This window comes from Falco biarmicus, chromosome 1, assembly GCF_023638135.1.
Source record: "Falco biarmicus isolate bFalBia1 chromosome 1, bFalBia1.pri, whole genome shotgun sequence".
In the NCBI taxonomy this organism is placed as follows: Eukaryota; Metazoa; Chordata; class Aves; order Falconiformes; family Falconidae; genus Falco; species Falco biarmicus.
The window spans coordinates 40,923,339-40,950,312 of NC_079288.1; the positions used below are offsets into that span (position 1 = coordinate 40,923,339).

Consider the following 26,974-nt stretch of genomic DNA (forward strand, 5'->3'; position numbering starts at 1 on the left):
CATTAAAGGATATCCAGCTTCAAGTATGGGAACAGCAGCAGTGCAAAAATCCTAGGATGTTAAACTGGAGTTTGAAGCTTAACAACTCTGCCATCACTGTACTCCACCTCAGATAGGAGGACTTGTCTGTGCCCCGTTCTATTTACTCAGCAAGGGAAAAGTTCTATTCCAAATAAGTTCTATTAGTAGTAGCCATTTGAATACCTATCATTTACACAAACCAGATCATTGTCAAGATGAACACAATATGACAATCATTTTCTCTAGCCTGCTGTGTGTTTGTCACTTCAGTGTTTATAATACTGCAAGAAATTAAAATAGTATCCTCTTTTTAAAAATAGTAAACTTTTATTTACTAGCATCTCAAAGTCGTCTTGTTGACAAAAATGAATTCTATTTGTTATAAATCCTGTAGAGATACTGATAATCCTATCATCTGACACTTCTAAGAAAGTTCAAGAGAATTTCTTGGAAAGATACAAAACCTCATGTCATTCTCAATTACTGCAAGTTCAGGGATGATACTTAGTTGTAAAATCTCAACATTCAAATAGCTAATAGTTTGACCAAGCATTAGCAAGTGTTGCATACAAGCATTTCTGTGGTATAAGAGCATGCCACAGAAGAAACAGAAACAGACAAGTTCAGTGAGGTTTTTTTTGTTGGTTTTGTTTTTTGTTTTTTTTTTAATTAATAACTTCTTAGTTCAGGGAAAAAATAAGTCACAAAAGAGAACTGGAAGAACTACTCTCCACCTTCTTTATAAAAGAATTTTCTCAAAGAGAGACACTATGTCAAACCCTATCATAATCACCTTGGTTTTCACAACATCTATTCTACCACATTTCATGCTCAGCTTCCAAACGTCTCTTATAAAGGAGGTGGGGGCGTGCTTTAGACAGGTTAAAAATATGCTGCACCTTTACAGTATTTAAACAATAACACCAAGCATAGTTCATACATTTATCACATTAACTATCACCTGGTAACCATACATTTAAAAAGGTCTAATGTATAGAGTATGTAATACCCATGACAGATACTCTTACTTACTTAAGAGCATATAAAGATCAGGATTTATTCACCCTCCCCATCTGCAAGTTAATTTCTCATCTCTTCCTGGTAACATAAATGACAAAAAAATCCCTTCATTCCATTGCACTACCGCAACCCTATATGCATAGAAAGGCAGATTAATTATCTGTAACAGGGAAAAGGAAGAGGAGTTTATAAAAGGAATTTGAAGGGTTTATAAAAGGAATTTGAAGAACTTCTACTGCACAGGTAGTTTAGATGTTAAATAGATGAGTTTTGTTGTTTGTTTTTTCCCCTGCCCCCTGTTCTTTTTTTCCTTAAAGTCACATAATACATCCCTATACAAACATAACTTGAGTAAGTGCAAGCGAGGTTGTACATAGTACTGTAGACACGTTATTCTTGACCAACAAAAAAAATTCAGCAGAAGAGGCTTGAACACTAGCACAGTGACAAGTTTATGGTGAAAGCCCATCTGGGGTGTGGGAAGTGGTGAATGAGAATGCAAAGCACATTTCTGCATATAATGTGCAAAGGCTTGATCTCCACAACTGCACTCAATTTGCTACATGCACAGCCAGAGATGAAAATGAGATCAAAAACAACTGGGAATGGTTGTCCTGAGAAGATACAATAACCATTAAAAAAAAAATAAACCAAAACATAAAATACAAATACAGAAGCAACAGAACATTGTTAATAATACTAAAAGACAGAAACACACTGTTGTTGTTAAAAGAAGTTTCAAGTATTATTCCAGATCCAATTTCAATCCTACTCACAGGAGAAAATGCCCAGAGATTAAGAAGAGAAGTCCACACCAAAGTGTATTTTTAATAGCATACGGGCATGGTCAACAGACCCATCCTTGCGACAGCTATTTTAAAAAATAAAAATCTAAACAGAAATACATCATTCTAATTAGCATTCATATTAAGATGTGCATTACTGGAAATAGTTGTTTAATTCACTGACACCAGTAGACACGATGTGCTGCATCATTTGTGCTCCATTATATCACAAGATATTGTGTGCACACTTTCTAACATCAAAGTATAAATCCTCCTCACAAAATAAGGCATACTTAAAAACATGGTATCTACAGAGGTAACTTGGTATGCTTTCTTCTCATTCTGTCTTGCTCTTCTAGCTATGATGAAAAAGAAAAATTGGTCCCAGTTGAGGTTTGCCAACATTAGCTACCAGATTATGAAGAAACAGATCAGATCAGATCAATTTGTGTGAGTGGGTGGTCGTGTTGGCATTTTTTCTTTTTTGTGAATGATGCTTGGGGCATTTTCTGAAGGAGCTCTGCAGAAGGCATGAAAATAAAATCTACGTTTATGTCAGTGACACCAATGTTCCCCTTCATCATCCCTATTCCTACTCAGAAATGCCTCCATATTGCTACAATTTGTCCAAACTGAATTATTTTCTGTAAGATTGTTCCTTCCAGTAAAGCTGCTATATTCTGTTTTAAATTATAGCTTTTTCTACATTTTCACCAGTGTATGCATGCTAGAGAACAGCTGCATGGCAGAGGTACATATTTAGCATATGGTATCGAACCAAGAAAGAAATACAAAAAATGAACCAGTGTGTCCTACTGGCTGCTCTATCTCAAAAGCACTGTTTGGTCTCCTGATATAAAACACTACAGAAGTAATATTAGCAGAAGTCTTCTGCTTCAAGTACTACCCCAACTTTGAATTTGATTTTCAAATTTTTGTGCAATTATTTTTGTAATTTAATGTGAATGAAAACATCAACACAACTAAACTAAGAAAAGAAACTGTAACTACTTCCACTATAACACGGCACATATGGAAGAAACTTTAAGTTGAAACAGCTGTTTAATGGACGGATATTTTTTTTAAAGTGAATATTAATGTGGTTTCTAGCCCAAATGCAATGGGTAGCGACAAAATATCAGACTACCGCAAAATGCAGTTACAAATATACACTGACAATTTCCTTCTTAAATATTAATGGCTCTTGAAATATCCATCAGATACTTTTACAAAACATTTCTATTTTAAGTCTAAGGATTTTTCTTAGTTTCTTCACAAGTAGTGCAAATACACTCCTTATTCTTAGGTCTTCCCAAGATATGGCTGGTTTTTGTGTGTGTGATTCCCGTTTGTGTTCTTCACTGAAGTGATACAGGGACACTGTAGTCATGAGAACGGAATGCAATGCTTGCTGGACTTTCTTTGAAAAAAAAGTAATAATCTACCTTATTCATGTACAGCTGTAAAATTCTACAAATTAAAAAGTTCACACCAGATTACCTGATGCAAAAGTTACTGACTCCCTGCTATGGGGAACAGAGAAGATCCCCTGAAACCTTAAACTGTACAAGCAGTGTAACAGGTTTTTGTCCCCTCTCTACAGACTACAAGTATTCAGTTCTTGAATCGTGTTTGTTCACAAATGTGATTGAATTTCCTGAAATAAAAAAACCAAAAAGTATTAAAATGTAACAAAGTTCCCAGAAGTCAGTCAACAACAACAAAAAAAAAAAGTCAGCACCTTTCACACAGTATTTTAAATGTTAAACAGTCTAAAGCACAGTATTAACACACCAGCATCTCTGTTTTTCAGAACCTGTTTAGATCATACTCTACTACCATGTTATCTGTAGCAGGATTTTCAACATCTCTCCTGCCTAACCCTTGTCAGTTTTATTATGCACACAGAAAACCTGTTATTAAAAGCAATTCTCTGTAATTCTGCATACTTCAAACCCAGAAGGCAATTAAAACAGGAATCAGTGAACTAATTTTGCCCTGTGAGACATTAGTAATTTTTAGAAGACAGCAGTACATAAGTCATCAGAAATTAGAATTAACCAGGCTAATAATACATTTCAACATAAACATGTTCTTTTACTGGCTTAGAATCTTCTTCTGGAAAGAAAAAGAATTTTTCCTCATTCTGTATATTTAGGTTTTATGGGAAAGGCAAGCCTATCTTCACGAGTTAAATAGTCAACACAATTATGTAGGAGGCACCTCCTTCCAGTTCTCAGAAACATCTCATTATTCATTATTTGTTTTTTCTCTTACTTGTGTTATGCATCCCTCAATACGTAACTGAAACAGGAGTTGGGGTATTGAGTGTGTACGTACATATACATGTGGAAGAGATGATGTGAGACCATAAATTTTCTCCCTCTTGCTGAATTAGAACAAAGATTAGAAAGAAACCTTGCTTACATAACCAAACTACTTAGCAAAACAATTTAGCTCAATAATAAAAAAAAAAGGTAATAAGACATTTTAGGAGTGGTATGACAGAATTGTTTGCTTTTATGAATTTTAGGAACTACACCAGCAGCCAGTAATGTTCTAGGAAGAGCTAATGCTTGAAAGAAAAAAGAAAAGAGAAAAAAAAAGAAAAATGCAGACGACAAAAAGGACACCCCCACCCCCACCCCCCCGAGTCATTTCTGCTCTAGATGGAATTATCCACCGCAATATGAACAAAGACAACTGTTCGGTACTTTGATACTGAATTAACTCTTTAACATTGCAAAACAAAATCTCCCCTGGAAACATAGACAGTCCTGTAATGTGAAGTTACAGACAGCAGTGGTACTTTGACTTACATCTCCAACTTAAATCCCGAATTATTTTACAAATTTTACAAAACAACTTCCAAAGAGACTGAGCATGAATATTTTACAAGTCTTTTTTACAATCTGCCTGCCTGAGCTGTACAGACTGGTTATTTTCAACCCATAGTACCTGAAATATTAAAGGAATTTATGCTAAGTGTGTATGTTCATTGCAGCATTAGAAAGTTACTGCAGAACCTACTATTCATTAAAGCCATTTCTCAATAAGGTGTAACAGCTCCTCCATCTTAAATTGCACTGAGAATTTAGAGAATTGCTCTTAAAGCAAGAAGCATTTTTATAAGCTCCCTGGAATCAGTTAGCTCTTAGGTAGATAATTTTTGTTTTGTCTTACAAGTCTTTAGTATTTGTCTTACAAGTCTTTAGTATTTGTCTTACAAGTCTTTAGTATTTGTCTTACAAGTCTTTAGTATTTGTCTTACAAGTCTTTAGTATTTGTCTTACAAGTCTTTAGTATTTGTCTTACAAGTCTTTAGTATTTGTCTTACCACACATGCATCTTTTCATAAGAATGAAATTGCATTGGGTATCAGTGGGGTGATTTTTTTTTTTTAATCAAGAACCTTGATTTATTTTGGATGGACATTTCTCATGAATGACCAGATACCAGGAGTCCATGTCCCATAGATGTATCAGAACACTTGTAAAGTAGAGGGTTAATCTCTTTTCAGACTCAGTATTTGATTTTCACCATACGCCAGATTGCTTGGGTCAGAGGTATAAATAAGACCTAGAAAATCCTCCAAAACATGAGGAACTGCTAAGCCACAGCAGGTTTCTAATGTTACACGTTCCAAACTTCTCTTGCTTCTCTTGTTGTGAACTGTTCCCACCAATTTATCCCTTCAAAGTATGTTGCACTTCACTAGAAAAGTCTGTTGCAGTTTCAAGTGGAAATCACACAGGGCTAATTATTGTATATACAGCGTTCAGCAGCACCCAGACACAAGCAAATGAGAAGCTGCTTCAGTGGGAGAAGAACAGGAATGAAGGGGGAGTTGGGGGTGGAAAACGAGACTCAAGAAGTGTCAGCAATGGGTTGCGTCAATTTGTAAGTGCTAGTGGTGCCCTTCTGATAAGCACAAAGGGCTCATTTCAAAGTTGCATTAAAACCAAAAGTAACAAAAACACCCCAAAACTCACCCAATGTTGCCTATGCTGCAACAGTGTTACTCATGCAATTTCTGGCACTTTCAAAGGTTGGGCTTTTTTTGGTGGTTTTATCTTTGTTGGGTTTTGTTTGTTTTTTTAAAGAAACAAAACCGAAAACCACTTTCTAAATTGTTTAACTTACATGGCATGATGTGCTTTGACCTGAGTTCGACAGTTGCGCCCCCAGTAGCAATCAGGACGTGATGTGACAGTCACTAGAAAAAGAGGAAATTAAATACTATGTTTATTACAGAAGTCATTAAATAGGGTGGTGTAGATTAAGTCACTGCTAACGGCAGTTACTCATCAAAGCAGGCTTTGCAGAGCAACAAAACACGACTGGCAAGAAATGACTGTAAAATATATTGGTTTACCTTTCTAGAAACAAAGCAAACAATGAAGGACAAAAAATTAATTCTGAATATCAGGCTAACATAAACTTATGATGAAAGGATTTGGTTCTCAGTGCTATCAAGTGAAATTTTACCATTTAGTTTAATAAAGCTGGACTTTACAGTTTAAGACAGTGGGTATATGTCTAGATATGTTTCCATACGAAAGAAAAATGGATTAATTTGCATAGAGTTTGTTGGTTTCCCCCCACTTATACATGCATTATAACTCAGCTGCCCAGCAGGCAATGTTACACTAAAATGAAAACCAATACTAAGGAGAAACAAGGTAGACAGATGGTCTCTCTTTATGCACAGCAGCAGCAGCGTTCTCAACAGTTAAAGATAGGGAAGCTGTTGCTAACAACAGGAACTAGAGGGACAAAAGCCACATTTGAAAGTACACTGTTGGAAGCGCTTCTGTTCCCGACAGATTTAGGACTGAAGGAGGCACAGTTGCTTGCATGTTATTTTATATTAAACCTGTAAATGCAAACAGATTTACAATTAATTTATGAAAACATTCTTCTTTCTAGGTAAGAGCTGGTAAAAAGTGAAATTGTTCAGAAGGTGCATAATTTTATGTATTTAAATGGGAAAATAAATTAAATTACAGCAAGTTCCTGTTGACTTAACTCTGGATTTTACTGAATTCCTCTTTTCAAGAAGTAAAGCAATTGGCATATTATATCTTGCAAAGAGATTTGTACTGGGCTGCACGAAGGTGCTAAAAAAATCAAGGATAAAACTGACTGTAACATTAAATATCTTTTCCCCTTTACTGGGCGAAGCAATTCCCACCTGGCAATTCAGCAACAGGAATATTCTGCCTGTACTGGTAGGCAAGTTCTCGAAAGCTGCGAAGGCCACAACAGTAGCAAAGCACTGTGTTCCCAGTAACTCTGTAATCTGGGGAGAAAACCAGTTTGTACATAATGTCAATATATAATAACATTATAGGGCTTGAGAAATCAGATTTAACAAAAATGTCATGATAGTACTGGTTATGTACACAAAACTTCAAACCTCTTGATAAAATTACTGAGTCATATATAAAGAGTTATACATGAACATACATATCACATACCTGACAACATAAAAACTCCTCTTTGAAGAGCTAAAAGACTTTCGTTTAACATATTTTTCCACGTCAAACCCCTGGATGCCAGGTAATCCTGAAAAGACAAATTTCAGAGTTTAATCTAGAAATACGTCCATCATTACAGAGTAACCAAGCCATTTACTCTCAAATATTTCCAAATTTAGATCTAACTAGGTTTTAAAAATGGGATGATGATGATTATAAGTAAAAACTAAAATATATTTAACTTAATTAGCATGATACTTTCAGATCACCAATAAAACCTTCCACTCAGTATCTTTTTTTCAGAAGATCCCCGCTTTTGCCTAAAGAATGCAAATCGATTCTTTTCACACTCTCATTTACCTTAAATCAAGATTTCACCCAGTTTACCTAATATAGATAACCCAGTTATGGTATGGGGAAAAATATTCTCCATACAACTTAGCATGAAATTTAACTTGTCTAAGAACAAATATTTAACAAGCTGTGTTTTCCTAATATTTTTTTAGTGAATTATTTTTCTCTTAATTAATATTTTGAATGTTACACTTTAGATTGTAGAAACTGGCTTCCCTAACAAATACTTTATACTAGTATAATTCCTTTATGATTTAAGAACCAAACATATCTGAATTCTATACTGTGTCTATCAGTTGTTTAAACTGAAATTCAGAAGTTATTTCTAGAATTTAGGCCTTCTTGGCACCTATCAGACATACATGTTAAACGTTGGGATTGCGTGAAAGTGGTTGTTGTTGTTGTTAACTTGCGTGGTATGGGAATAGCCAATACTAAATGGAATGCACCTCTAGAATATGATGCCCAGAGACTGAAAGAGTTAAATTACCCCCCCAAAATACTCCCAATCTAGACACAGTAACTGTAACTTTGGTCCAGCTGAACATCTGGGGCTCATATTTGCCGTTTAGAATCAGGTGCTGCAAGTTTCATAATGCTGCCACTGTAACTGTTAGGCAGCACATCACTACCATTTCATGAGTGAGTACATCTTAAAATTTGTACATTTATTATTACACATCATACATAATGACTTTTAAACATACCTTGAGGATATCTGACTCGTAGTGGTTGTTATTTAGGACTCCATCTAAACACTTATCACCAAGATTTATTTCTAATCAGAACAAGAAGAAAAGTTACTATTTCTTTCCCCAGCCCCATGCCCCTAGCACGTTTTTGAAGGTTCTTCTGTTTCCTGAAATAATGCGCACAAACTTGCGTGAGCACCAAGTAAATGACTGCATTCAACATATACTAAATCATGTGATATGTAGGTTCCCATGGCAATCCAAGGCAAGATACTGAGATTTTACAATTTCACCTTTAGTCCACAAACACTACTACTAAGCTGCACAAATTAACAGTGCTATTAAAGCATGTTCGATTATCTGCAAACTGCAGCAAGTAATTTCAACTGTTCTAATTTATTAAAAAGATGTATCTAAAACCTTCTGAAAGGTTCTGAAATCTGAGATTCAGAAGTCTGCGTGTTTAAGAGAGTAACGTCCTTTTCCAATCAGTTAACATCAGATGTTCAGTGCTCTTGCACTGATTTATACAACTAGGCTGAAATACACCGTAATTCTTTTTGTAAGGGAGAACATTGTGCTCAACAAGCTTAGTTTTCAGGCCCAATATGGTATGAAGACAAGTTTTTAACTCCTCTCAGAGTTAAGACACATACCACTCAAGAATTTTTAATGTTTGTGATGTGAGGACGTATCCTTTGTTTCCTTCTGCACAACTGTGCTACAAACTATTATTATATTTCTCTAAATTACCTAAAGTTCAAGACAGACAGACATTATTGCAAAGTGAACAGGCTCATAAGAAATAGATTATTCCACAATACCACAGAATGGTGCCAAACAGCCAAAACATGCCATCCGAGTGCAGCCCCAGTATAAGTGACAGAAGGGTTGCAGACAAACTGTACCTGTAAAATAACAAAGAAAATCCCTGTAAGGACCTGCATACAATGAAAGTCAACAGTTATTTTCCGTATAAATCAGTAGCAATACAGCCCTTATAAACTTGGTTAAAAAAAAGTACAATTTTCTCATTTAAAATATATTCTCTAGAAAAATAATAAATTTTCTAAAGGAAGAATCTTTCATGCTGTCACTACAAGAGTCCAGATAAGAACATTGAAATAAAGAAATTTCAAACTAAACTTAAGTTTAATAAAAAATAAAGAGAGACTTATTTCTGAAACCAAGATTGAGGAAAAAAAAAAAATGTACGCACATTGCTGAGGAGCAACATGAGGATTCTGTTCACGCTCTGCTCTTCGGTCAGGCATTGGTTGAAAGCAGCAGGTGCATATTACATGACTTCCTTGAGCAGGACATACATATTCCTGGACAGCTAGATGAGTTACAAACAGGAGGAAAAAAAAAAAAGAAAAAAAAAGGTAGACTGAACAATGTACACAATTGCAATCTGGGCAAGGAATCGTAGCAAATATTAGCAACATAAAAATCTGAAAGTAACAAGCAAGCAGTATTGTTTTTATAAAGATCAAGAGAGCACAGAAAAATGGCATTTGGACTTCTAAACTATGTACACGTGTAAAATATTTCAATATGTAGAACAGCTTAAGAACTAACAAGCATTAGCAGTCTGTTTTGGAAAACTACAGAAAAAACATGGTCAAATCTCATGTTACCTGCAAAGCACCTATGTGAAGTGGTGTTACTCTTGCAGTACTATGAGAGTAAGCTTGCTTAATTCATAACGGGTGTATTAGTTATAGTATTTTGGTATCACACTACTGAGAAGACTTCATGACACTGACCTGCAGGGAAGTTGGCAGATGTAGATGGCGCATCTCCCAGTGCTTGCATTCCTCCTGCTTCTGTCTCTTGGCCTGTGCCAGGCAGAGTTGGAACAGAGTGTCTTCGATACCCTGGGCACTGCCTGCATACTATATATGGTTGACTGAAAGAGTAAAATAAGGTCATACGAAATCACACCCAACAGATGCAAATATAACTCATATCCCTGTGCTAGACAGGGTTGGTCATACTTTCAAACTTTAAGTTTGGAAATTCTTCATCCAGTAACATATGGAAGTTTACATAACTCAGTACCTCACAGTTTTGAGGACTGCTGGAGTTTTAAGATAAAAACTTCGTAACTCATAGTATTCCCCAAGTAGTTGGGGAAAAAAAAAGAAAGAAAGTGCAGCGTGACTGGAAGAAAGAGGAACAAAGAAAGAGGAACAAGAAAGAGGAACAAAGCTGGAATAATTATCTACACAAAGAGTTCTTCTGTTTCCCTCTAGACGTACAGTAAAAAAAACATTTGCTGCTGGAAATAAAGATGAGATATTTCGGTGCCTGGGAATCCCTAAGCCAAGCATCAGCTGCTTCAGTACCATAAACCTGGTGAAAGCAGCATTCCAGACACATAAGCAAGCACAATCATCACAGCTCATAGGGTCATGGACTGTTTATCTCCTGACAAGATCTTAGCCAGGACCCTGTTTTCTCTAAAGCAACAGCCAACTTGTAATTTGAAAAGATAATTCCACATATCTCACATGAAGCTGTTGCACAACTCAGGATAGAACTGTTGGTCATAAAGTGAATCTTGCTGGACTTCTAGGAACTCCTGATTTCAATTATTTTTTGTTGACTGCTCAAGGTTCAGTAGGATCACCAGCAGAATTGCCAAGATAATTACTTTAAGGATAAGCTTACCTGAAGACAAAAATAAGAATAATTCTGGCAATGATCATGGGAACACTATCAGCAGTAACAGTGTTTCTGAAACTAGCTCAGTTTGTCAGTTTGTGCATTCAAACATAAGTAAATCTAATTCAGTGTACAACTTAAATAGACATACCTGATATCTGAAGATTCACTATCTACATCTGACAATTCCAATAAATCTTCAGAACTTCCTTCCTCATCTGAAAAAGATCTCCGCACCTTGGGCTGCAACATGTCTTGAGTAATTTTGTTTCTAGCATCCATGCTACGTACATCATCTTCATTACGACATTTATCTGGCATGAGAACCACATTTGAAATTTCAAGACAAAAGAACACCTCATATCCCTTATCTCCACCCTACTTTATTAACACAGTTATGATTATTGTGTTTTCGTTTCCATAAAACTTATTTTCGGGTAAGAGTTCTAGAAGATCTTAGTTAAATTCCCCTCTCTGTTAATGGAAGTGTAGTATCAGGCAACTTAGGTTCTGTTTTCAAGAGGCCATGATCAAAGTTAATTAAATCCATATTCAAGTATATTTTTCAAAAGTATTTGAATTTAGATGGCCTAATCAGTCAGTGTGACCTATTTGATAAAGCTGATATCCTTCTCATGATTAAGTAGCAAAATAAAATTAAGAATTCTTAGCATACTCAGTTATAGCATTAAATCACCCTTGGTATTTGAAACATTACAAGATATGCTGTCTTATTAAATGCATTTATTTTCTTACAGCCATGTCAGAGAAAACAGGAATTTAATAGACAACAATTTGTGCATATATCAATTATGCAGCTTGTGTGAAATACATCAGATTCTGTTACACACACTGTTCAACTTGCCTGGATGCTGAATCAGATAAGCTTCAACCAAGTTGTTCAATATGTGATTTTTACAAATACGTTCTACCGGACAACGACAAGTTGGACACAGAGAAGATCTTTCCATCCATCCTGAGTAGCAGGCAGCACAAAAAGTATGCATACAAGGCTGCAAGCTGGAAAATACAAACGTGAAAACAATGAAAGAAATGGAGTCAAAACACAAATCTTTCATTTTTCAGATACAATCATAACACTCAAACTCTTTAGCATTGATATGACTACATAGTTTTGGGGGGTGGGGTGGAAGGGGACTCAAAAGGGCTTGTGAAAACCCTAAATATCCTGGCCTTCTGAAACAGTTGTCGCTGAACTTCTTATATTATTACCACGATTAGAGCTTTTGTCAATCATACATACCTTACGCAGTCATGCAGCAGTTCTTGGCAGATAATGCAAGTTAATGTTTCTTCCATCTTATCCGGTTTCACATTTGATGTTTTTGCATCTTCAGATCCAATTTTAATTACACATTCACTTGGAGCTGCTGGTGAAAGATTTGGACAAGCATCTTCATCTACAAAGACAGAAGATTCCACAGTATGTCGTTTTTGAAGCTTTTTAAAATTTGGTTTTATTTAAGTGTTAAAAAAAGACCAGAAATATATACACTGATTCACTGTTCACTGGCAATGATCCCACTGAAGGTTCTTGTTTTACATGTGACAGCTTCTGCTACTGGAGACATTATTTCTACTGGACCAGAAATCAAGTCAATAGGAGAAAACTGAAGAAGAACTGATGACAGCTGACATGACGCAACTTGGGGGAGAGGGTGTGGCAGAATGAGAGGGAAGTGTCACTTTTCTTATTTAACAAACATAAAATAACATTGTGAGGAGGAAAAGTTACTTATCCCCTACTAACATAACCTTTTGAGACCTTCTAGGTTTGACGTGTGTGCATTTTGGATTTATTTCACATTAATAAATAAAAAAAGCACAGATCCTTAAGTTTCTGTTAATCTCACTGAGTTTCTATGAAAAACAGACATAGCTTTAAGTTTCTAATAAAGTTTTTAAACTAACTTTCAACAATAACATTGAAATAAAAGCGTGCAGGGAATATTGTGCAATACTGTAGTATACTAGCCTCCTTTTAGTTTCTTCTTAGCAGGTTCCAAACCTTCCTCCTCCCCTGTTGTCTGAGAATCTGATTCTGCTTTTTCTCTGTCGGTGATTTCTGAAGGGATTGCGGAAGTTTCAGTATTTGTATCCAGCTTTTCATGTTCATCATGCAGTGCTCTTAGACACACAGATTCTAAGACTGGGAAAGCAGGCACAGGAGGGAAAACTGAGGATTGTGATCCTGCAAAATAAAAACAGAAACGTGAACGTAACTGCATACAGATATGGGACATGTGAAAACAAGAAGGTACTCAAACACTGATGATGCACACACAACAATCCAAACATCTGAACAGGAAAAAGCGGAGCAAAAAAGCAATGTCTGCATAAATATACTAAATGCATTCTAAGCTAATCTAATTGGAAGACCTGGGAGAAAACAAGTTATTAGTTGTGTAACCCTACTTAAAATTCCCATTCCTCTTTCAGTTGTAGAGTATTTATTCATAAGGCTATTATCCATACCAGGTCTTCCTGACAAAGATGTCAGGCAGAGGATTTATGCAATACTGATCATATGTAACAGGTCAGAATCACAGCAGAAGGCAAAACTTTGTTTTCATAGGAGCATGTTTAAAGTCCCAATGAACTGTTGACAAATGCCATCTTCTAGATAGCCGTTCTTGTTCCAGTTCTATTTTAAGACTTACACAGCATTATGGTATTACACTTGCCAACATAATACAAGATACTAGACTAGGGACACATGTGGTGTGTTTCATCCTTGGAGTTCTAAGCAAGGGAAAGGGGATGGGTGACTGGCAGCAGTAACAGCAACAATTAAGAGTAGTTTCTTGGAGTGACTGCATAAACACAAGCACTCATACCTACTTACTTTGTTATATGCACCACATAGATTTGCTAAGTTTTAACCAGTGCTCCACTACAAAACCATATTGTAAAGATAGAACAGTTTGGGATTTGCGTGCATTTTCTGCTCCTCTGAGCATAAGCAATTCTCACAATTGCCTTACTCATCCACCAGGATTTACCCTGCCTGCTCATAGGGAAAAAGTTAAAATGCACATATCCACCTGGTATTTTCACTAGAACTTTACAAAACAAATGCTAAAGACCCAGACAGGGATAAGAGATAAATCTGTTAAAATTCATCTGCAGTAACAGATGATGGGATATCAAACTCTAAATACTTGACACAATTCTTACCAGATGTAGAAGGATTATCCTGCTGAACAGATGCAGACTCAATAAGAGAGGTAGAAGAAGCATTAAAGAGGTTAGATGTAGAAGTAGATGGCTGTGGTTCCTCATAGCAAGACTGAGTAACTGATGGCGATGAGGTAATTTGGGTCTCATCATTACTTCTTCCTGTACTTGAGGTATCTTTGGTCACATGGCATTGGTTTTCTACATTAACTTCTACAGTTGGAAGGGGGAAAAGCAAAGAAAAAACTGTGACAGTCGCCACATCACGACTTCAAATTTCCAAGGAATCAAACTCTCTCAAGAGGGTTAAATTAGTCACTGGAGCTTAGCTCCTCTTCAAGGATCTTGAATTATTTCCTTACCTACTGGTTCTTGAGTTGCATCATGTTTTGTGTTTAAGGATTCATAAAGATAAGCAACATCTGAAAAAGATTTAAAAAAAATATTGATCAGAACCCATAAACAAAAATTCACTAAGCTTAATCTCACATAAACAACTTCCATTCACAAGCGGCTGCCTCCCCAAAGTATCTGACAATGGAAGAGGCAAAGGAAGGGTCACCTCTATAGTACAATGTTAATACTCCTATTTAGGAGGCAATTAGGAACAGCACAGCAAGATCTTTTCTTCTCAGGAAACCAGGCAGAGCAGCTTTTGTTTGAAGTTTAACTTGTGCCAGCCATAGAACTGGAGGCTTAATAATTTCTTAAACTTAAAATCTGCTCCGTGTCAGAACAAACTGTATTTTTACTGATACTTGAATGATAGTTCTTCGAAGAAGGTTATTATTTCTGAGCTCACTTCTCAACTTCTTCAATCAATTTTATTTCATTTCTTTGTAAGATACATGAACTCTCAAAAATACAGATTAAGACATGCCATAAGGTTCATCCAGAGACTAATTGTATTTATTAATAAATCCAACAGGATCATATTCCTTTCCTCTCCGTCTTACTTCAACCTAATGCTGTTCCAAAGATTCCTCTAATGCTACTTCTTCTCAGCTCCAGTCACCTAGAAGCAAGTAAGACTCTCTTCGTTCGTAGCAACCCTTTTTCTGATCAAAAGTTAGAGTACTGTCTCCTTTGGAACTACTCAGAATAGCCAAGTAAGCATGCCCAATCTAAACTCTTATCTTTGAAGATGGAGAAGCTGAAAAAGCAAAACTGGAGGCTTGGCAGTTCAGATACTTGTTAACCCAAATAGAAATCAGCGATTCAGTTCATTACAAAGTACCCAGAACATTCGCAAATTCTTCCAAGTAGCATTGATTGCAATAGTATCATCTTAGAAAAGATCTGTGAGATAAACAAGCCATACAGACAGACAAATATAGCTTATCACTGCTTCTTGCAACAATTACATCAGACAGCATAAATATCATGCTCTAAACATACCTAATACTACACTCTCCCATCTCCCAGTACATCCAATTATCTTCACAATAATAGGGGAGCTTATGACTATACAAAGCCTGTCCACCTTAAAGTTCCGCTTCAGAGCTATCAAGTACAGTAATGAGAACAAACATTTCAAATGTCTCTTTCATCAAAAGTCGTTCCCAGGAAGTGAGTGCTCTCTACTAGAGTTTAAATATTACAACACTTCACACTTATTAGAAGAATTGCATGCTAACGGACAGAGCAGTCAGCTGGGCCACAACAATACATATATAAAAAGAGCTTGTCCATTCTCTCTCTCCCCCTTGTTTATCAAAGTTGAACTCCATCTGTTATTTTGCAATAATGAGTAACTAAATTCTTTCTGTAAATTTTTTCAGCCAGCATTGGATTTAATCATCCTGTATAACTGAATGAAATGGTATGAAATGAAAATTCTGCCGCCTGAATAGTTATTTCCAAATCATTCATGAACATCTTTAAGACAGACGACACAGATCATTAATGAGATCATTCATTAATTTTGTTCCATTGCAAAAACTGAGCACTTACATCTGGACCTTTGTCCCTGACTTCTACCAAGTTAACACATGAAAGAACATTACTTCCTGCTCAACAGTAGCTTGGTTTATTAAAAATCTTTAAGGAAGGATACAAATAATGTGAAAAAAAAACCCCAAACAACAAAACAAAACCAAAAAATCCCCGATTATGTTATTTCAATTGCATCACCCTGAAAGGAATTCCTGAAAAGAATTCTAGGCATGTGAGGCATGATTCTTCTTTAAGACCATGCAAATATCATTCCAGGTTTACTAATTCTACTTTCACTATAGGGCTTTCCCCATCTTCCCACTCCATTTTGTCTCTTCCGTCTTTTAAAAGAAAAAAATCACCAATGCAAAACCCTTTTGCAGCCTTTCCTTCTGGTGCCAAAAATGGCTTCAATTTGATACACGAAGTATCACTAACTACCCCAGCAATGTGACTTCTAAAAGAAACATCGGGTATGTGATCAGGTCGTCATTAGTTACCATTCCATGCATTAGTTCCTCCAAAATTACTTCCAGGCACATTTTAATTTCAGACAGTTGCTCAGACTTGTCCCTGTAAAAAGTGGCACATCCATGACTTCCTCTAGAGAGACTCATTTTTAAACATTAGCAAATTATTTGCCTTAAAATTGAGTAATTCTGTTTTAATTGTACTGATATTTCTTTTCTCTCATAACTCAAAATGTTACTAAGCATGCCATTTAAAAATACCATTTACTCACTGTTCTCTGGCTCATTTTTTCTGTAAACAACATAGATCACATCGCCAGTCTGTAAAGGGTATGTCTGCTTCTTAACCACTTTCAGTTTATTAATTACTGTTCCATTAGTACTGTAAAGAGAAAGAGAAGATAACTTACCACAAATGTTTTCATAATTAGAAGGAAGAGAAAACACAAGATACTTTTGATGAAGAAAAACTATTGACTCATAAAAAAGTCCAGAAACAAATAACAAATTTATCCCAAAGACAGAAGTACAGAGCTACTAGGACTTCAAAGCTCTCCTTTGTAGTTACTGGTAAAGAGATGGTAGCCAACAAACAGATAGACAAAAGATCCCTGACCTTTGGCCAGTGTCTCAGAACACTTAGATTATTGTTTCTGTATGATAATGTCCACCTTTTAAGTATAAAACAGGAAAGGACAATAGAAGTCCTATTCAAAAAGTTCAAGGTTACATTTTTGCAATTAACACTGGGAACCTCCTAAGACTTTCTGCGACAATGCAACTTTTCTTGTACAGTCAGGGATGACATGCAGCATTAATTTTTCTCCTCTTGCTTCAAATAGTAAAAAAACTAAAATTCTGAGGTTAGTTGGACTGTTTGTAACTCAAAAGTGAAAAGTCAGTAAGGTGGAAAACCAGTTATACATAATTAAAAGATGAGTTGGAATTAATTATTTTGATATTGATAAAAACTCCAAGATTCATGGAAGAAAATAAATTGGGGAAGAGGAAAATGCAGAGCATTGCTGATTAATGGAGGTATCTCCTTCACTATGGGTGATGTTTTATACACAAGCTATTAGTGTTTTGTAACTGAGTCAGGTTGTTCAAGTACTGAATAAGTCCAGCTCTGTTGCAATAAGCCTCTTTCAGGGCTGCAGCATTCTAGCATTTCAGACTTGTGCCATTCAAAATCTCAGCAATTAGTACCAAATATATAATGAAAATCTGCTTTTTCCCCTCAGCAGAGCATGCTGCTGCATGAAGTAACAGCAAACCTCTGCTGCCACCTCCCGGAGGCCACCACTTGTGCCCAGGACACAACACAGCCTTCCCTCAAACAGCCCAGTTTCTCTCTAGTCTCTAGAGTCTAGAAAGGGATGGTTATTTTAGAAAAAAGCGCCTTTCCTTCTTGTAATTTTTCTTATAAAAAGCAGCCTGTGAAAATTTCCTGTCATTAGTAACATGCACAGAGAAAGAAAACTAGAACTTCATACTGGTGACCTTTTTGGACAGAGTCAAAAGCATTACATCAAAAAGTCAAAAGGAAAAGCAAGCCCTTTTGAATCACTACAGCAAGTCTTCATCAACGTATCAGTTCTTGCTCTCACCTCTGCAACTGCTTTCCCTATCTATATGGTTTAATCAACTAATCCAACATAAATAACAAAATACAAAAAAATAAAAATGCTACTTAAACATCAAGAAACAAACAAAAATCTTTGGGTCACATTGGTATTTGCTCAATTAAAGAATCTTCAAGCTTCTCCTATAAGCAAGAACACTATTTAAAGCTTGCCTTTTTACCTCAGGCATATAGATAATGACTAACTTGAAAGACATAAGCACAAAAGAACCAGCAGAACAGAGACATCATTAAGAGAATGTCAAAATTTAGCAATTCAGAGGAAAAAACAATTTTGGTCAGTCATATTATGGTCATTTTATGAAGCTGTTCTGTCCCAACTGCCAAGTTCCAAGATGGCTATAAGGGCAGTAACTCAAGTGAGGTATTCTTTGAAAAAGGGAAAAACCCAGAATCATCACACATCTAGTAACTACTCAAGCTTGGTCTCACAAGATAAGCTGCAGAAATAGATACCCAAGACCCTAATTGTCAAGTTGACTACAAATAGCCACATCTTTTCAGTTCTGCACAGTTATACAGACTTCAGTGAGAGCTGACTGATGAATTACTTGGCATCCATGGACCCAAATGAAGTAGGAATAAACTGATACCACTTAACACAGAAAACCATAAGCTTTTTTTAAATCCATTAGCAAACTGAAGCCAATAATCAAAGAGGAAAAAAAGTTAGGCATTTAACAGATACGGTGACATAACAGATTAATGTTGTGGGTATTTTTTAACCAGACACACATGATAAATTCTGACATTTGTACGTTCCTCTGATGCTTCCAATTAAAGTAGGGTCCCCATAAAGTAAGTTAAAAGTACAGTGAGAATCCCAAACATGAAGGCCATTCATTAGGACTTAATATTGAATTGATACCAACTGGCTGTATAATTTTTGTGGTGCAGAAAAACAGTGCTATCAGATATAAATTGTCTGTGTTGTAACACGATGTTACAAAATGTCCCAATGTCACTTTTCTGAAGAGTGGAAGAAAAAAAAAGTCAGGCCTTGACTCATTTCCAATATGGTCGATGACCCTACAGTTTGATTAATGAATCATATATTACCTTTACTTGCCAATCCCAACTGCTGTGCAGAATTGATGTGAATAGCTACATTTCACTCAGAACAGACTTACTTTTGAAGTGAGTGAATGATCTATGTGTTTTAAGATACTTTGGTATACTTCCTAGAAAAATGCTGGTCTGTTACTTTATAGAAATCACTAGCATCCATCCAGGAAAAGAATGTAATTTATGGTAAAGCTTCTGGGTTAACAGTTTTAACAGTTATCTGCTATTTAAATGCATATTATCCCAAAAACACTGTAAACAGAAGTGAGTTTTGAATGCTATTAAGTTACAGAATCCCTCCTGTACCGTATCATCCTCCATTCTTTTAATGTTCACAGAAATAATTTTCACTGGTAGGGTCCGGAGAATTTAATAACAGAAAGGACACCAGCACCAGCTGAAAATCAGCCTCCGATTTACCCATGGAAAGGGAATATCTGCTTGCCTGTCACATGAGTATCAGCCTTGTGTAAATAATTTCCTGCTCTGAAACATCACTTACTACTTAGAATCCCTAAAAAAAATTATGTAGAAGACAACAAGAGGAGGTCTTAAAAAAATCACCTTAGTTGCATTTAAAATTTAGTTTTAAAATTGGAGAATCTTACAATTGCTTTTACTTCGGGCAAGCCAACTACTGCCTCCACTGTGTTGGGTCAGCTTGTATAATTTGTTTTCTTTCAAGCAGTATAAAGCAACTAGCCCATGGTTTGGAAAATTGAGCCGAAACATACCCCAAAAAAGGGCAAGTCTGTGAATATTTTATTGTACTATTTGCTAACTCTTGGCTTTTGTCACATCCAAACTTCTATTTACTCAATAATTTTGAGTTATCTACACATTTGCTTCCACCTGAAAATTTATGGTAATTCTTCCCAAAAGTAAATCCAAGAACTCACTATGCTACCAGGGAAATAAAAAACCCCAATGTTAGCTGTCTATACATATCTGATTATATTCTTTGGTTTAGCTACAATACAGAAACAAAGTCCACTCAGTTCAGCTGTCCCACACTAGCTGCCTCCTTCAATGCATTCCTCTTCACCAGAAAAATCTGAGCTTGACCACAGCAATGTTTCCAAACTATTTTCCACTTCGGAGAAGAAAAAGCTGACACTGCAGTATTTTTCTGGGACTCTGGACATCTGTACTGCCAACTGAAACATTCAAAAATTTTCTTTCAGCCTGCACGATTTTTTGGAGTTCATCTGGTATTTGGCACAGACATTGGAAGACCCAGAAGAACAGTCTTCTGCAAGTAGTTGTATCAACCATTGAGCCTCTTGATTCAGCAAACAGTAACCACACTTCATACTGACTCACAGGCAAGCAGAACACTTAAAAGAATCTTAATCTTTTTTGTGAGATACATAGAAGCGTAACATGTATAAGCAGCTAATTGGTAGTAGTCCACAGGTGCAGCCCTTCTATTACACTACCACTGTAACAAGCCACACCTTTTCATGAATATATCATATAGAAAATGAACTTTAATTTGGCTTTGCTAGTTTTCTGCTGGCTGCACCTTCTGCCTTGGGGGAGGTGGGAGGTAGGAAAAAAAAAAAAAAAAAAAGCAGCAATGTTTCTGCATCACTCACCGTTTCTCTAGCTTGTATTATCAGGACATCAGTCTAAACCAACTCTACCAGCTACATGCAACTGAAACTAGGGATGGTTTCTCAAGCTTAGATTTACGGCTACACTCTTGAGACTGCCATGGTAGGCAAACATGGCCTGGTTTGTCACTTGAAGCATCTTGAACTTTGGGATAACATTGGAGAATGACAATTATAAGCAATTTCCTAGCTGAACATGGTATTTTTCCCTAACATTCAGCATTCCATTCCACAGCTTCTGGGAGTATAAGCCTCCCAGGGACTGATCCAAGGACCTATCCTGGTTATTTTCTCTAGCTATAACCTAGAAGTGGAGAGGAAATACACTCTCAACAAGCTGGCAGGGGCAGACCTGGGCTGCCTCAATGTCATGACATTTAGCAAGGACAAACCCCAAGTTCTACACCTGGGATGGAATAACCACCTGCAAGAGTACGGGCTAGAGACCAACCAGCGAGGATTCTTGGTGGATTTTATGACTAAGTATAAGATCACACTCCTTGGACTTATGCCTAGACTTAAGCCAGCAGCATGCCCTGGCAGTGATTAAGGTCTACAGCACACTTGGCTGTATTAACAGGGGTGTAGTCAGAAACTCAAGTGAAGTGATTATTTGAATATGAAGTGATTCCCGTTTACTGGGAACTCATTAGTCCACATTAAAATATTACATCTAGTTCTGGATCACCTAGTACAAAGAAGATCTGAACAAACTCAAGTAAGTCCAGCAGGTAGCCACTGACATGGCCAGAGGGCTGCAGCACAAGACCTATGAGCTAAGGGAACTGGGTTTGTTTTGCCTGGGAGAAGGAGGCCTGGTCAGCAGGGGACCCAATAGCAGCCTTCCAGTACTTATCTCTGTCATCTTGGTAACTTTCTCATAAGTTCTTTACTGAGATGACAAAGCTCATATATTGAAACTAGGAAGATTCAAATGGATGCAAGGGGAAAAAAAAAATAAATCCCCATGAGGATAATTAAGATCTGGAATAAGGGCCCTGATAGCCTACAGAATCTCTGTCCTTGGAGGTTTTCGAGACCTGACTAAGGAAAGCCTGAACAACCTAGTCCAAACCCGCTGGTGGTCAGTCTTTCACAGAGTTTGAACAAAGTGACCTCCTGAGGTCTCTTCCAACCTGAATAATTCTGTATGTTCTATTTTACTTGAGGAAATAAAAAGAAATTCAAAGCTCATGTAAATACCTGGAAGTTCCTCACCCTCAAAAAAGACTCCTTTTAATATCAACATACCTACTAACTGATGAAGAGACAGAAAAGGAACAGAGGTGCCAAAATTCTGCTGAAAGAAAAACATCAGCTGAAGCTCATACATTCTGCCAGTGCCCCTCTAGAATGTGCACACCACTCAGACAGTTCAAAGGTTTTCCAAAATATTCTTGGGGGGATTTTTGTCAAAAGCTCAGCAGGTGTTTGATACTAACCCTACCAGAACAATATATTTGCCTTCTGGTATGTTGGAATAGGAATTCGGCATGATAACCTTCAAAACCTCAAACATGAAATTTCCTCTTTATGTACATACATGAATGTATTTTGAAGTGCCTTCTTCATCTTTGGGTAAAATGCTTTCCAGACATGAGAAATTGGGGGGGAGCTGGCAGAAAAGTGTTATTTGTTTCTCTACTGACTGCAATAACCTGGCAGAAAAAGAATGTGGTTTACAGAAGCATTTTAAAATGTCATGCATGGAGTTCCTGAAATCTAATAAACCAGAAGCTTTTGGTAATCTTAGACAAAAAAAAAAAAAAAACTGTCAAAAATTAAGCAGACGGAAATTTGAAGAAGGTTACAGTCTCCTCCTAAGAAATATTCTTGCATTCAAATTCCCATCTCAAATTTTATAAAGGAAACTAGAAAACAAACTAAAATCCATTGGAAACTACCCAGAACCCCTGCAGTGCTATCTGTATTCCCACAGTAGCCTTAGAGTTCTATAGGAAATAGCCTCACCAGTATAGCAAGTTCACTGGCCTTCAGTATATGAAGTAGTACATAATTAAACTTCATATACTAGAAGTAGTTCCACTACTTAGCGTTTCAACACTAGTTCCAGTGAAGTATGTGCTTCTATCTTTCTATGTTGAAGACCTTTAGTTCTCACACCCAACTTAACACAGAAACACCAGAAAATAATTATTATGGTTTAAAAAAAAGAAACAAAACCTGAAGTATCAATAGTAGAAATCTGGCAAACACCTTATATTATTAAACTAGAATGAATAGGCTCTAATCTCCATCTGATATGCCCACCACAACTGCTAGACTACTACAGTACTTATGCTATATGGGCTACAGATATTCTGAATACCAGAAAGATGTATAACAAGTACAGATTTTTACTCCACATCTATTCCATGCTTTGAGATCATCACTGCAGGTATTTTCTTCCCTACATAAGTGCCTGAAATGAAGCATACTTGTGCTTAGAGTTTTTCAGAATGCTGGCATCACTTTTTTCACAAGTCTAAAGAAATAATGCTACAAAACTACTACATCAACAGCATTTTTCATCCAGTAGACTATGAAATCCTTTGTAGAGGAAAAAAAGTGTTTAGAAAGAGCCACCGCCACCCACCACCCCAACCTAAAATGAAAAAGCGGGGGGGGGGGGGGGGGTGTGTGTGTGTGTGTAAGAAACAAAACAAAAAAAAAAAAAAAGAGGATTTACCACTGATGCCTTGAGCAATACACAAGATTTTACTTCACAGACTATAAAAAAAGGTAAGTGTAGAAGTTCATAGAAGAACCAACCTTGTATCTTCCAATGACACTTGACCAGATTCTTCATCCACTATGATTTTACAGTGATCTCCAGACACCAACTTGTTGCCAGGGAAAGATAAGTCACAACCTAAAAAAAAAAAAAAAAAAATTTCCAGTGTGCTTAAAAATACACATTACACAGACAGATCAGCATTCTACATGGCTATAAATGCACAACAAAATGACTCATGTACATCTGCAATAGTTCAAAACTTCTACTGGTATACAGGCAGCAACACAGTCTAGTATGTGATACATAAATACAAGCAGTGAGATAGCCCCTTGTGCTGATATAAGCTTGTTTCAACCACTTCAAGATGTTTTAGTTCCCTTATTCCCCCTGCAATCCTAGACCTTACAGATGGAAATCAAATCACAATGACTTGTTCTAGAGTGGTACAGAGATAAATTTACACGTACTTGAAGCTCAATCTAAATCCTAGAGGCATACACCACTGAGCATCCAGCTCTTTTTCCACATCAGTGTAATATTGTTTCATCGGATTTAACTTCTGCTTGATTCTGGTATATTGGGGGAAAGTAGTAGGAACCAATGGTTAATAAATAAGAGTATCACTGTTCTACCTTTAAGTCTTCTTCTTTTGATTGTTTTTACATAGGAGAATTTTCCTCATCTCTGCTGACAGCACTATTACATTAATAAAGCTGAAAGGGGATTAAAAATCCTGGACTAAGATTTAGGGATATGCAGAAGTGTAATGACAGTGTTGACATGACAGAAACCTTCCTACCTATGATGCCAGGGCTCTGAGCAAATCTAGTGGTTTTACTTCATTTTAACATTGAACGTTCAAGGGAACGCTCAAGGTTCCCCACTAACCTCTCTCGCAAATGACTCAAAGCACTTGCTTACACAAAAGTTATAATTAACAAACATGCTTCACTTCCACCTATTCACACTATGGGTGCACTCTATCTCAGTCTGCAAGCAACTTATCCAGAAGTAAACTAGTAGCCACTACCATGCTGGCAACAGTTTATCACTAGTCTACTACTACTCAAGGAGCAATCAACAGCTACAGAGTTAACTGTTGCCACAAAACTTGTCATGCTCGGAAGCCCACTGAAAGTAAGTAGGCTAAATTTTATTCAGGAACATGCCAACATTTCCATTCTATTCTGTGGAGCTAGACTTTCACATGGGAGCAGGAAGGACAAAATGCTGTCAATCAGCATTTCTAAAACTCCTCACGATTTTCTAACTAATACTTATGACCCAAAGCTTGATACTCTTGTAACCGCTCATTCTATTAATCCATTAGCAAACAGTTATGGAAGCAACAGAACATGCAAAAATTCATCTATTTTCTGCAAGATAATCCTCAATTAGACCTCAGTTTGAAGAATTTACCTACAGCTTAGATAATGATAAGCAATCTAAATGTAAACAAGCAACACATTTTTCCTACAACACATTACCTGAATTTCTCATAAAACTGGGGTTTGACCATTTACAGAATGTGACTGGTCAGTCAAATAGCTTGAACTGATGAACAGGAAACTAAAAATGAGTGGTGTCAGGGCAAAGTAAAAAAATTAAAATATTGCAACGATTATTTTAAATAGTAAGCATGAAAACTTTTAAAATAAAGGCAAGTAGTAAAAGCCCTAGACTCTGGGAATAACACTTTCAAATTCACTCTCAGAGCAACTTTCAGTACTTGCTGGCAATCTTTATGCGGCCAGAAGAATTAAGGGCTCTATGTGGGCGTTTTCTTTTCTGTGAAGTACAAGCATTTTGCATTGCAGTTCCAATTTATTTTAACCACAGAAACAAAATGAGAATGTAAACAGGACTGATACACAGAAACTCTTCTAAATCAACAATCGTTTTTTCTTGTTTGTACAAACTCTTACAGACAACCTGAAAGGCATATTCACTTTTAAACGTGCATGTATCACAAGTTGGTAAAAAAGAAAACGTCAGTGTAAAACTTTGTCATCACAGAACACAGAGCCAAGAGGTAAATTAGGAATAAGGGATGGCCTGGCAAGCGACTCCAGCAGCTGAAAGCACCAAACCCAACTAGTTCCAGTCCAACATCCAATTTTAAAGGCCTGGAGGGGGGAATCGCTGCTGTCCCCCGGCCACCGCCCTGCGCCAGCGCAGCGTGTCCCTGTCCCACCTTTCTTCCGACCAATTGTCCATTCTCTTTTCAGCAGCAAGACGTGCGGCTCTGCCTCATCAGCACCCAGCCGGATCAGCTTCCCCCAGGGCTGCTGCTGCTGCTGGCTCTGCTCGCCTCCTTCCGAGTGCTCCATTTGGATTCACATCTGACAAAAACAAAGCGAACCCAAACCCCATCACACAGCACCCGGCGGGGAGAGGGCCCGCTCGGAGCCGGCAGCCCCCTCCCCCTCACGGGGGCCGCGCCCTGCGCGCCGTAGCCCCCTACTCCCCTGGGGCTCCCCCGGCCTCTGCCCTGCCCGCTTCCTTTTGTGTGGAGTCGCAGAGCCCTCCCCCTAGGCCACTCGGCACCCCGCTGCCAGCCCACCCGCTTCTCCTCGCCCCCACCCCACGGGCCGCTCCCTGCCAGAGGGGGAGCGGGCTGGGGCGGCCTTGCCCCCTCCCTCCCCTCACTTCTCTCCCCGGCGGCGGAGGAGGGCGGCCAGCCCGCCGCCGCCGCCCCCGCACCCCCCCGGCCGCCTCCGCCCGCCCCCCTCCGGCCCGGCGCCCCCGCCCCCCGGCGCCAGCCCTTACACCCAGTCCCGCGGCCGAGGCGGCTCCTGTCAACAGACATTGCCACCATCAGCTGATCAGGGCTGGGCAGGGCCAGGCCTGCCATTGGAGGCGGCGCACGGCGGCCATAGGGAACGCACCGGGGAAGAGGCGGGTCTTCCGGCCTCCGCCACCGAGCCACGCAAGCTAGAGCGCCGCGTTTCCCGGCGAGGCCGCGCCGAGCCGCCCTACATAGGGAAAAAGAGTGCTGTAACGAGGCCTGGGCGCCGGAGGCGCCTCGGCGGACATGTTGGGTACGGGCCGGCTCACCAGCGGAACAAGGCGCTCCCCGCCATCTTTGTTGCGGGCGGGTCGAGCGCCTCATAGCGAGTTGCGCGTGCCGGCCGCCGGCTGAGGTCGTTTAATCGGTCACATACAGGGAAAAATTATTGTCGTTTAACTCTGCGACGTTGAAGAGTTATTAGTTTGCAAGCAGCGGCTAAATAAAAACACATACTTGCTGTTCCAGGGACATGCTTTAGCAAGAAAGCTCCTACCA

At 37.9% G+C, this 26,974-nt stretch overlaps 1 protein-coding gene across 2 annotated transcripts; it reads right to left on the bottom strand.

Annotated features, from left to right (window-relative positions):
• Positions 1-1,849: 1,849 nt before the first annotated feature.
• Positions 1,850-26,574, bottom strand: CHFR (checkpoint with forkhead and ring finger domains). 2 transcript variants are annotated; one of them, XM_056336174.1, is made up of 18 exons: positions 26,458-26,574; positions 25,883-26,030; positions 23,724-23,823; positions 16,898-17,007; positions 14,583-14,642; positions 14,221-14,433; positions 13,019-13,234; positions 12,287-12,443; positions 11,888-12,042; positions 11,174-11,336; positions 10,122-10,264; positions 9,572-9,691; positions 9,177-9,260; positions 8,368-8,438; positions 7,307-7,394; positions 7,021-7,128; positions 5,970-6,042; positions 1,850-3,483 (listed from the first exon to the last, which is right to left on the bottom strand). In XM_056336174.1, exons 2-18 carry the CDS (start codon positions 26,016-26,018, stop codon positions 3,441-3,443), a joined length of 2,040 nt encoding a protein of 679 aa, XP_056192149.1. In that variant the 5' UTR covers positions 26,019-26,030; positions 26,458-26,574; the 3' UTR covers positions 1,850-3,440. The 2 variants fall into 2 exon arrangements, with proteins under 2 accessions (XP_056192149.1, XP_056192159.1); XM_056336184.1 differs by lacking the exons at positions 16,898-17,007; positions 26,458-26,574 and having other exon boundaries at positions 25,883-26,021.
• Positions 26,575-26,974: the final 400 nt, after the last annotated feature.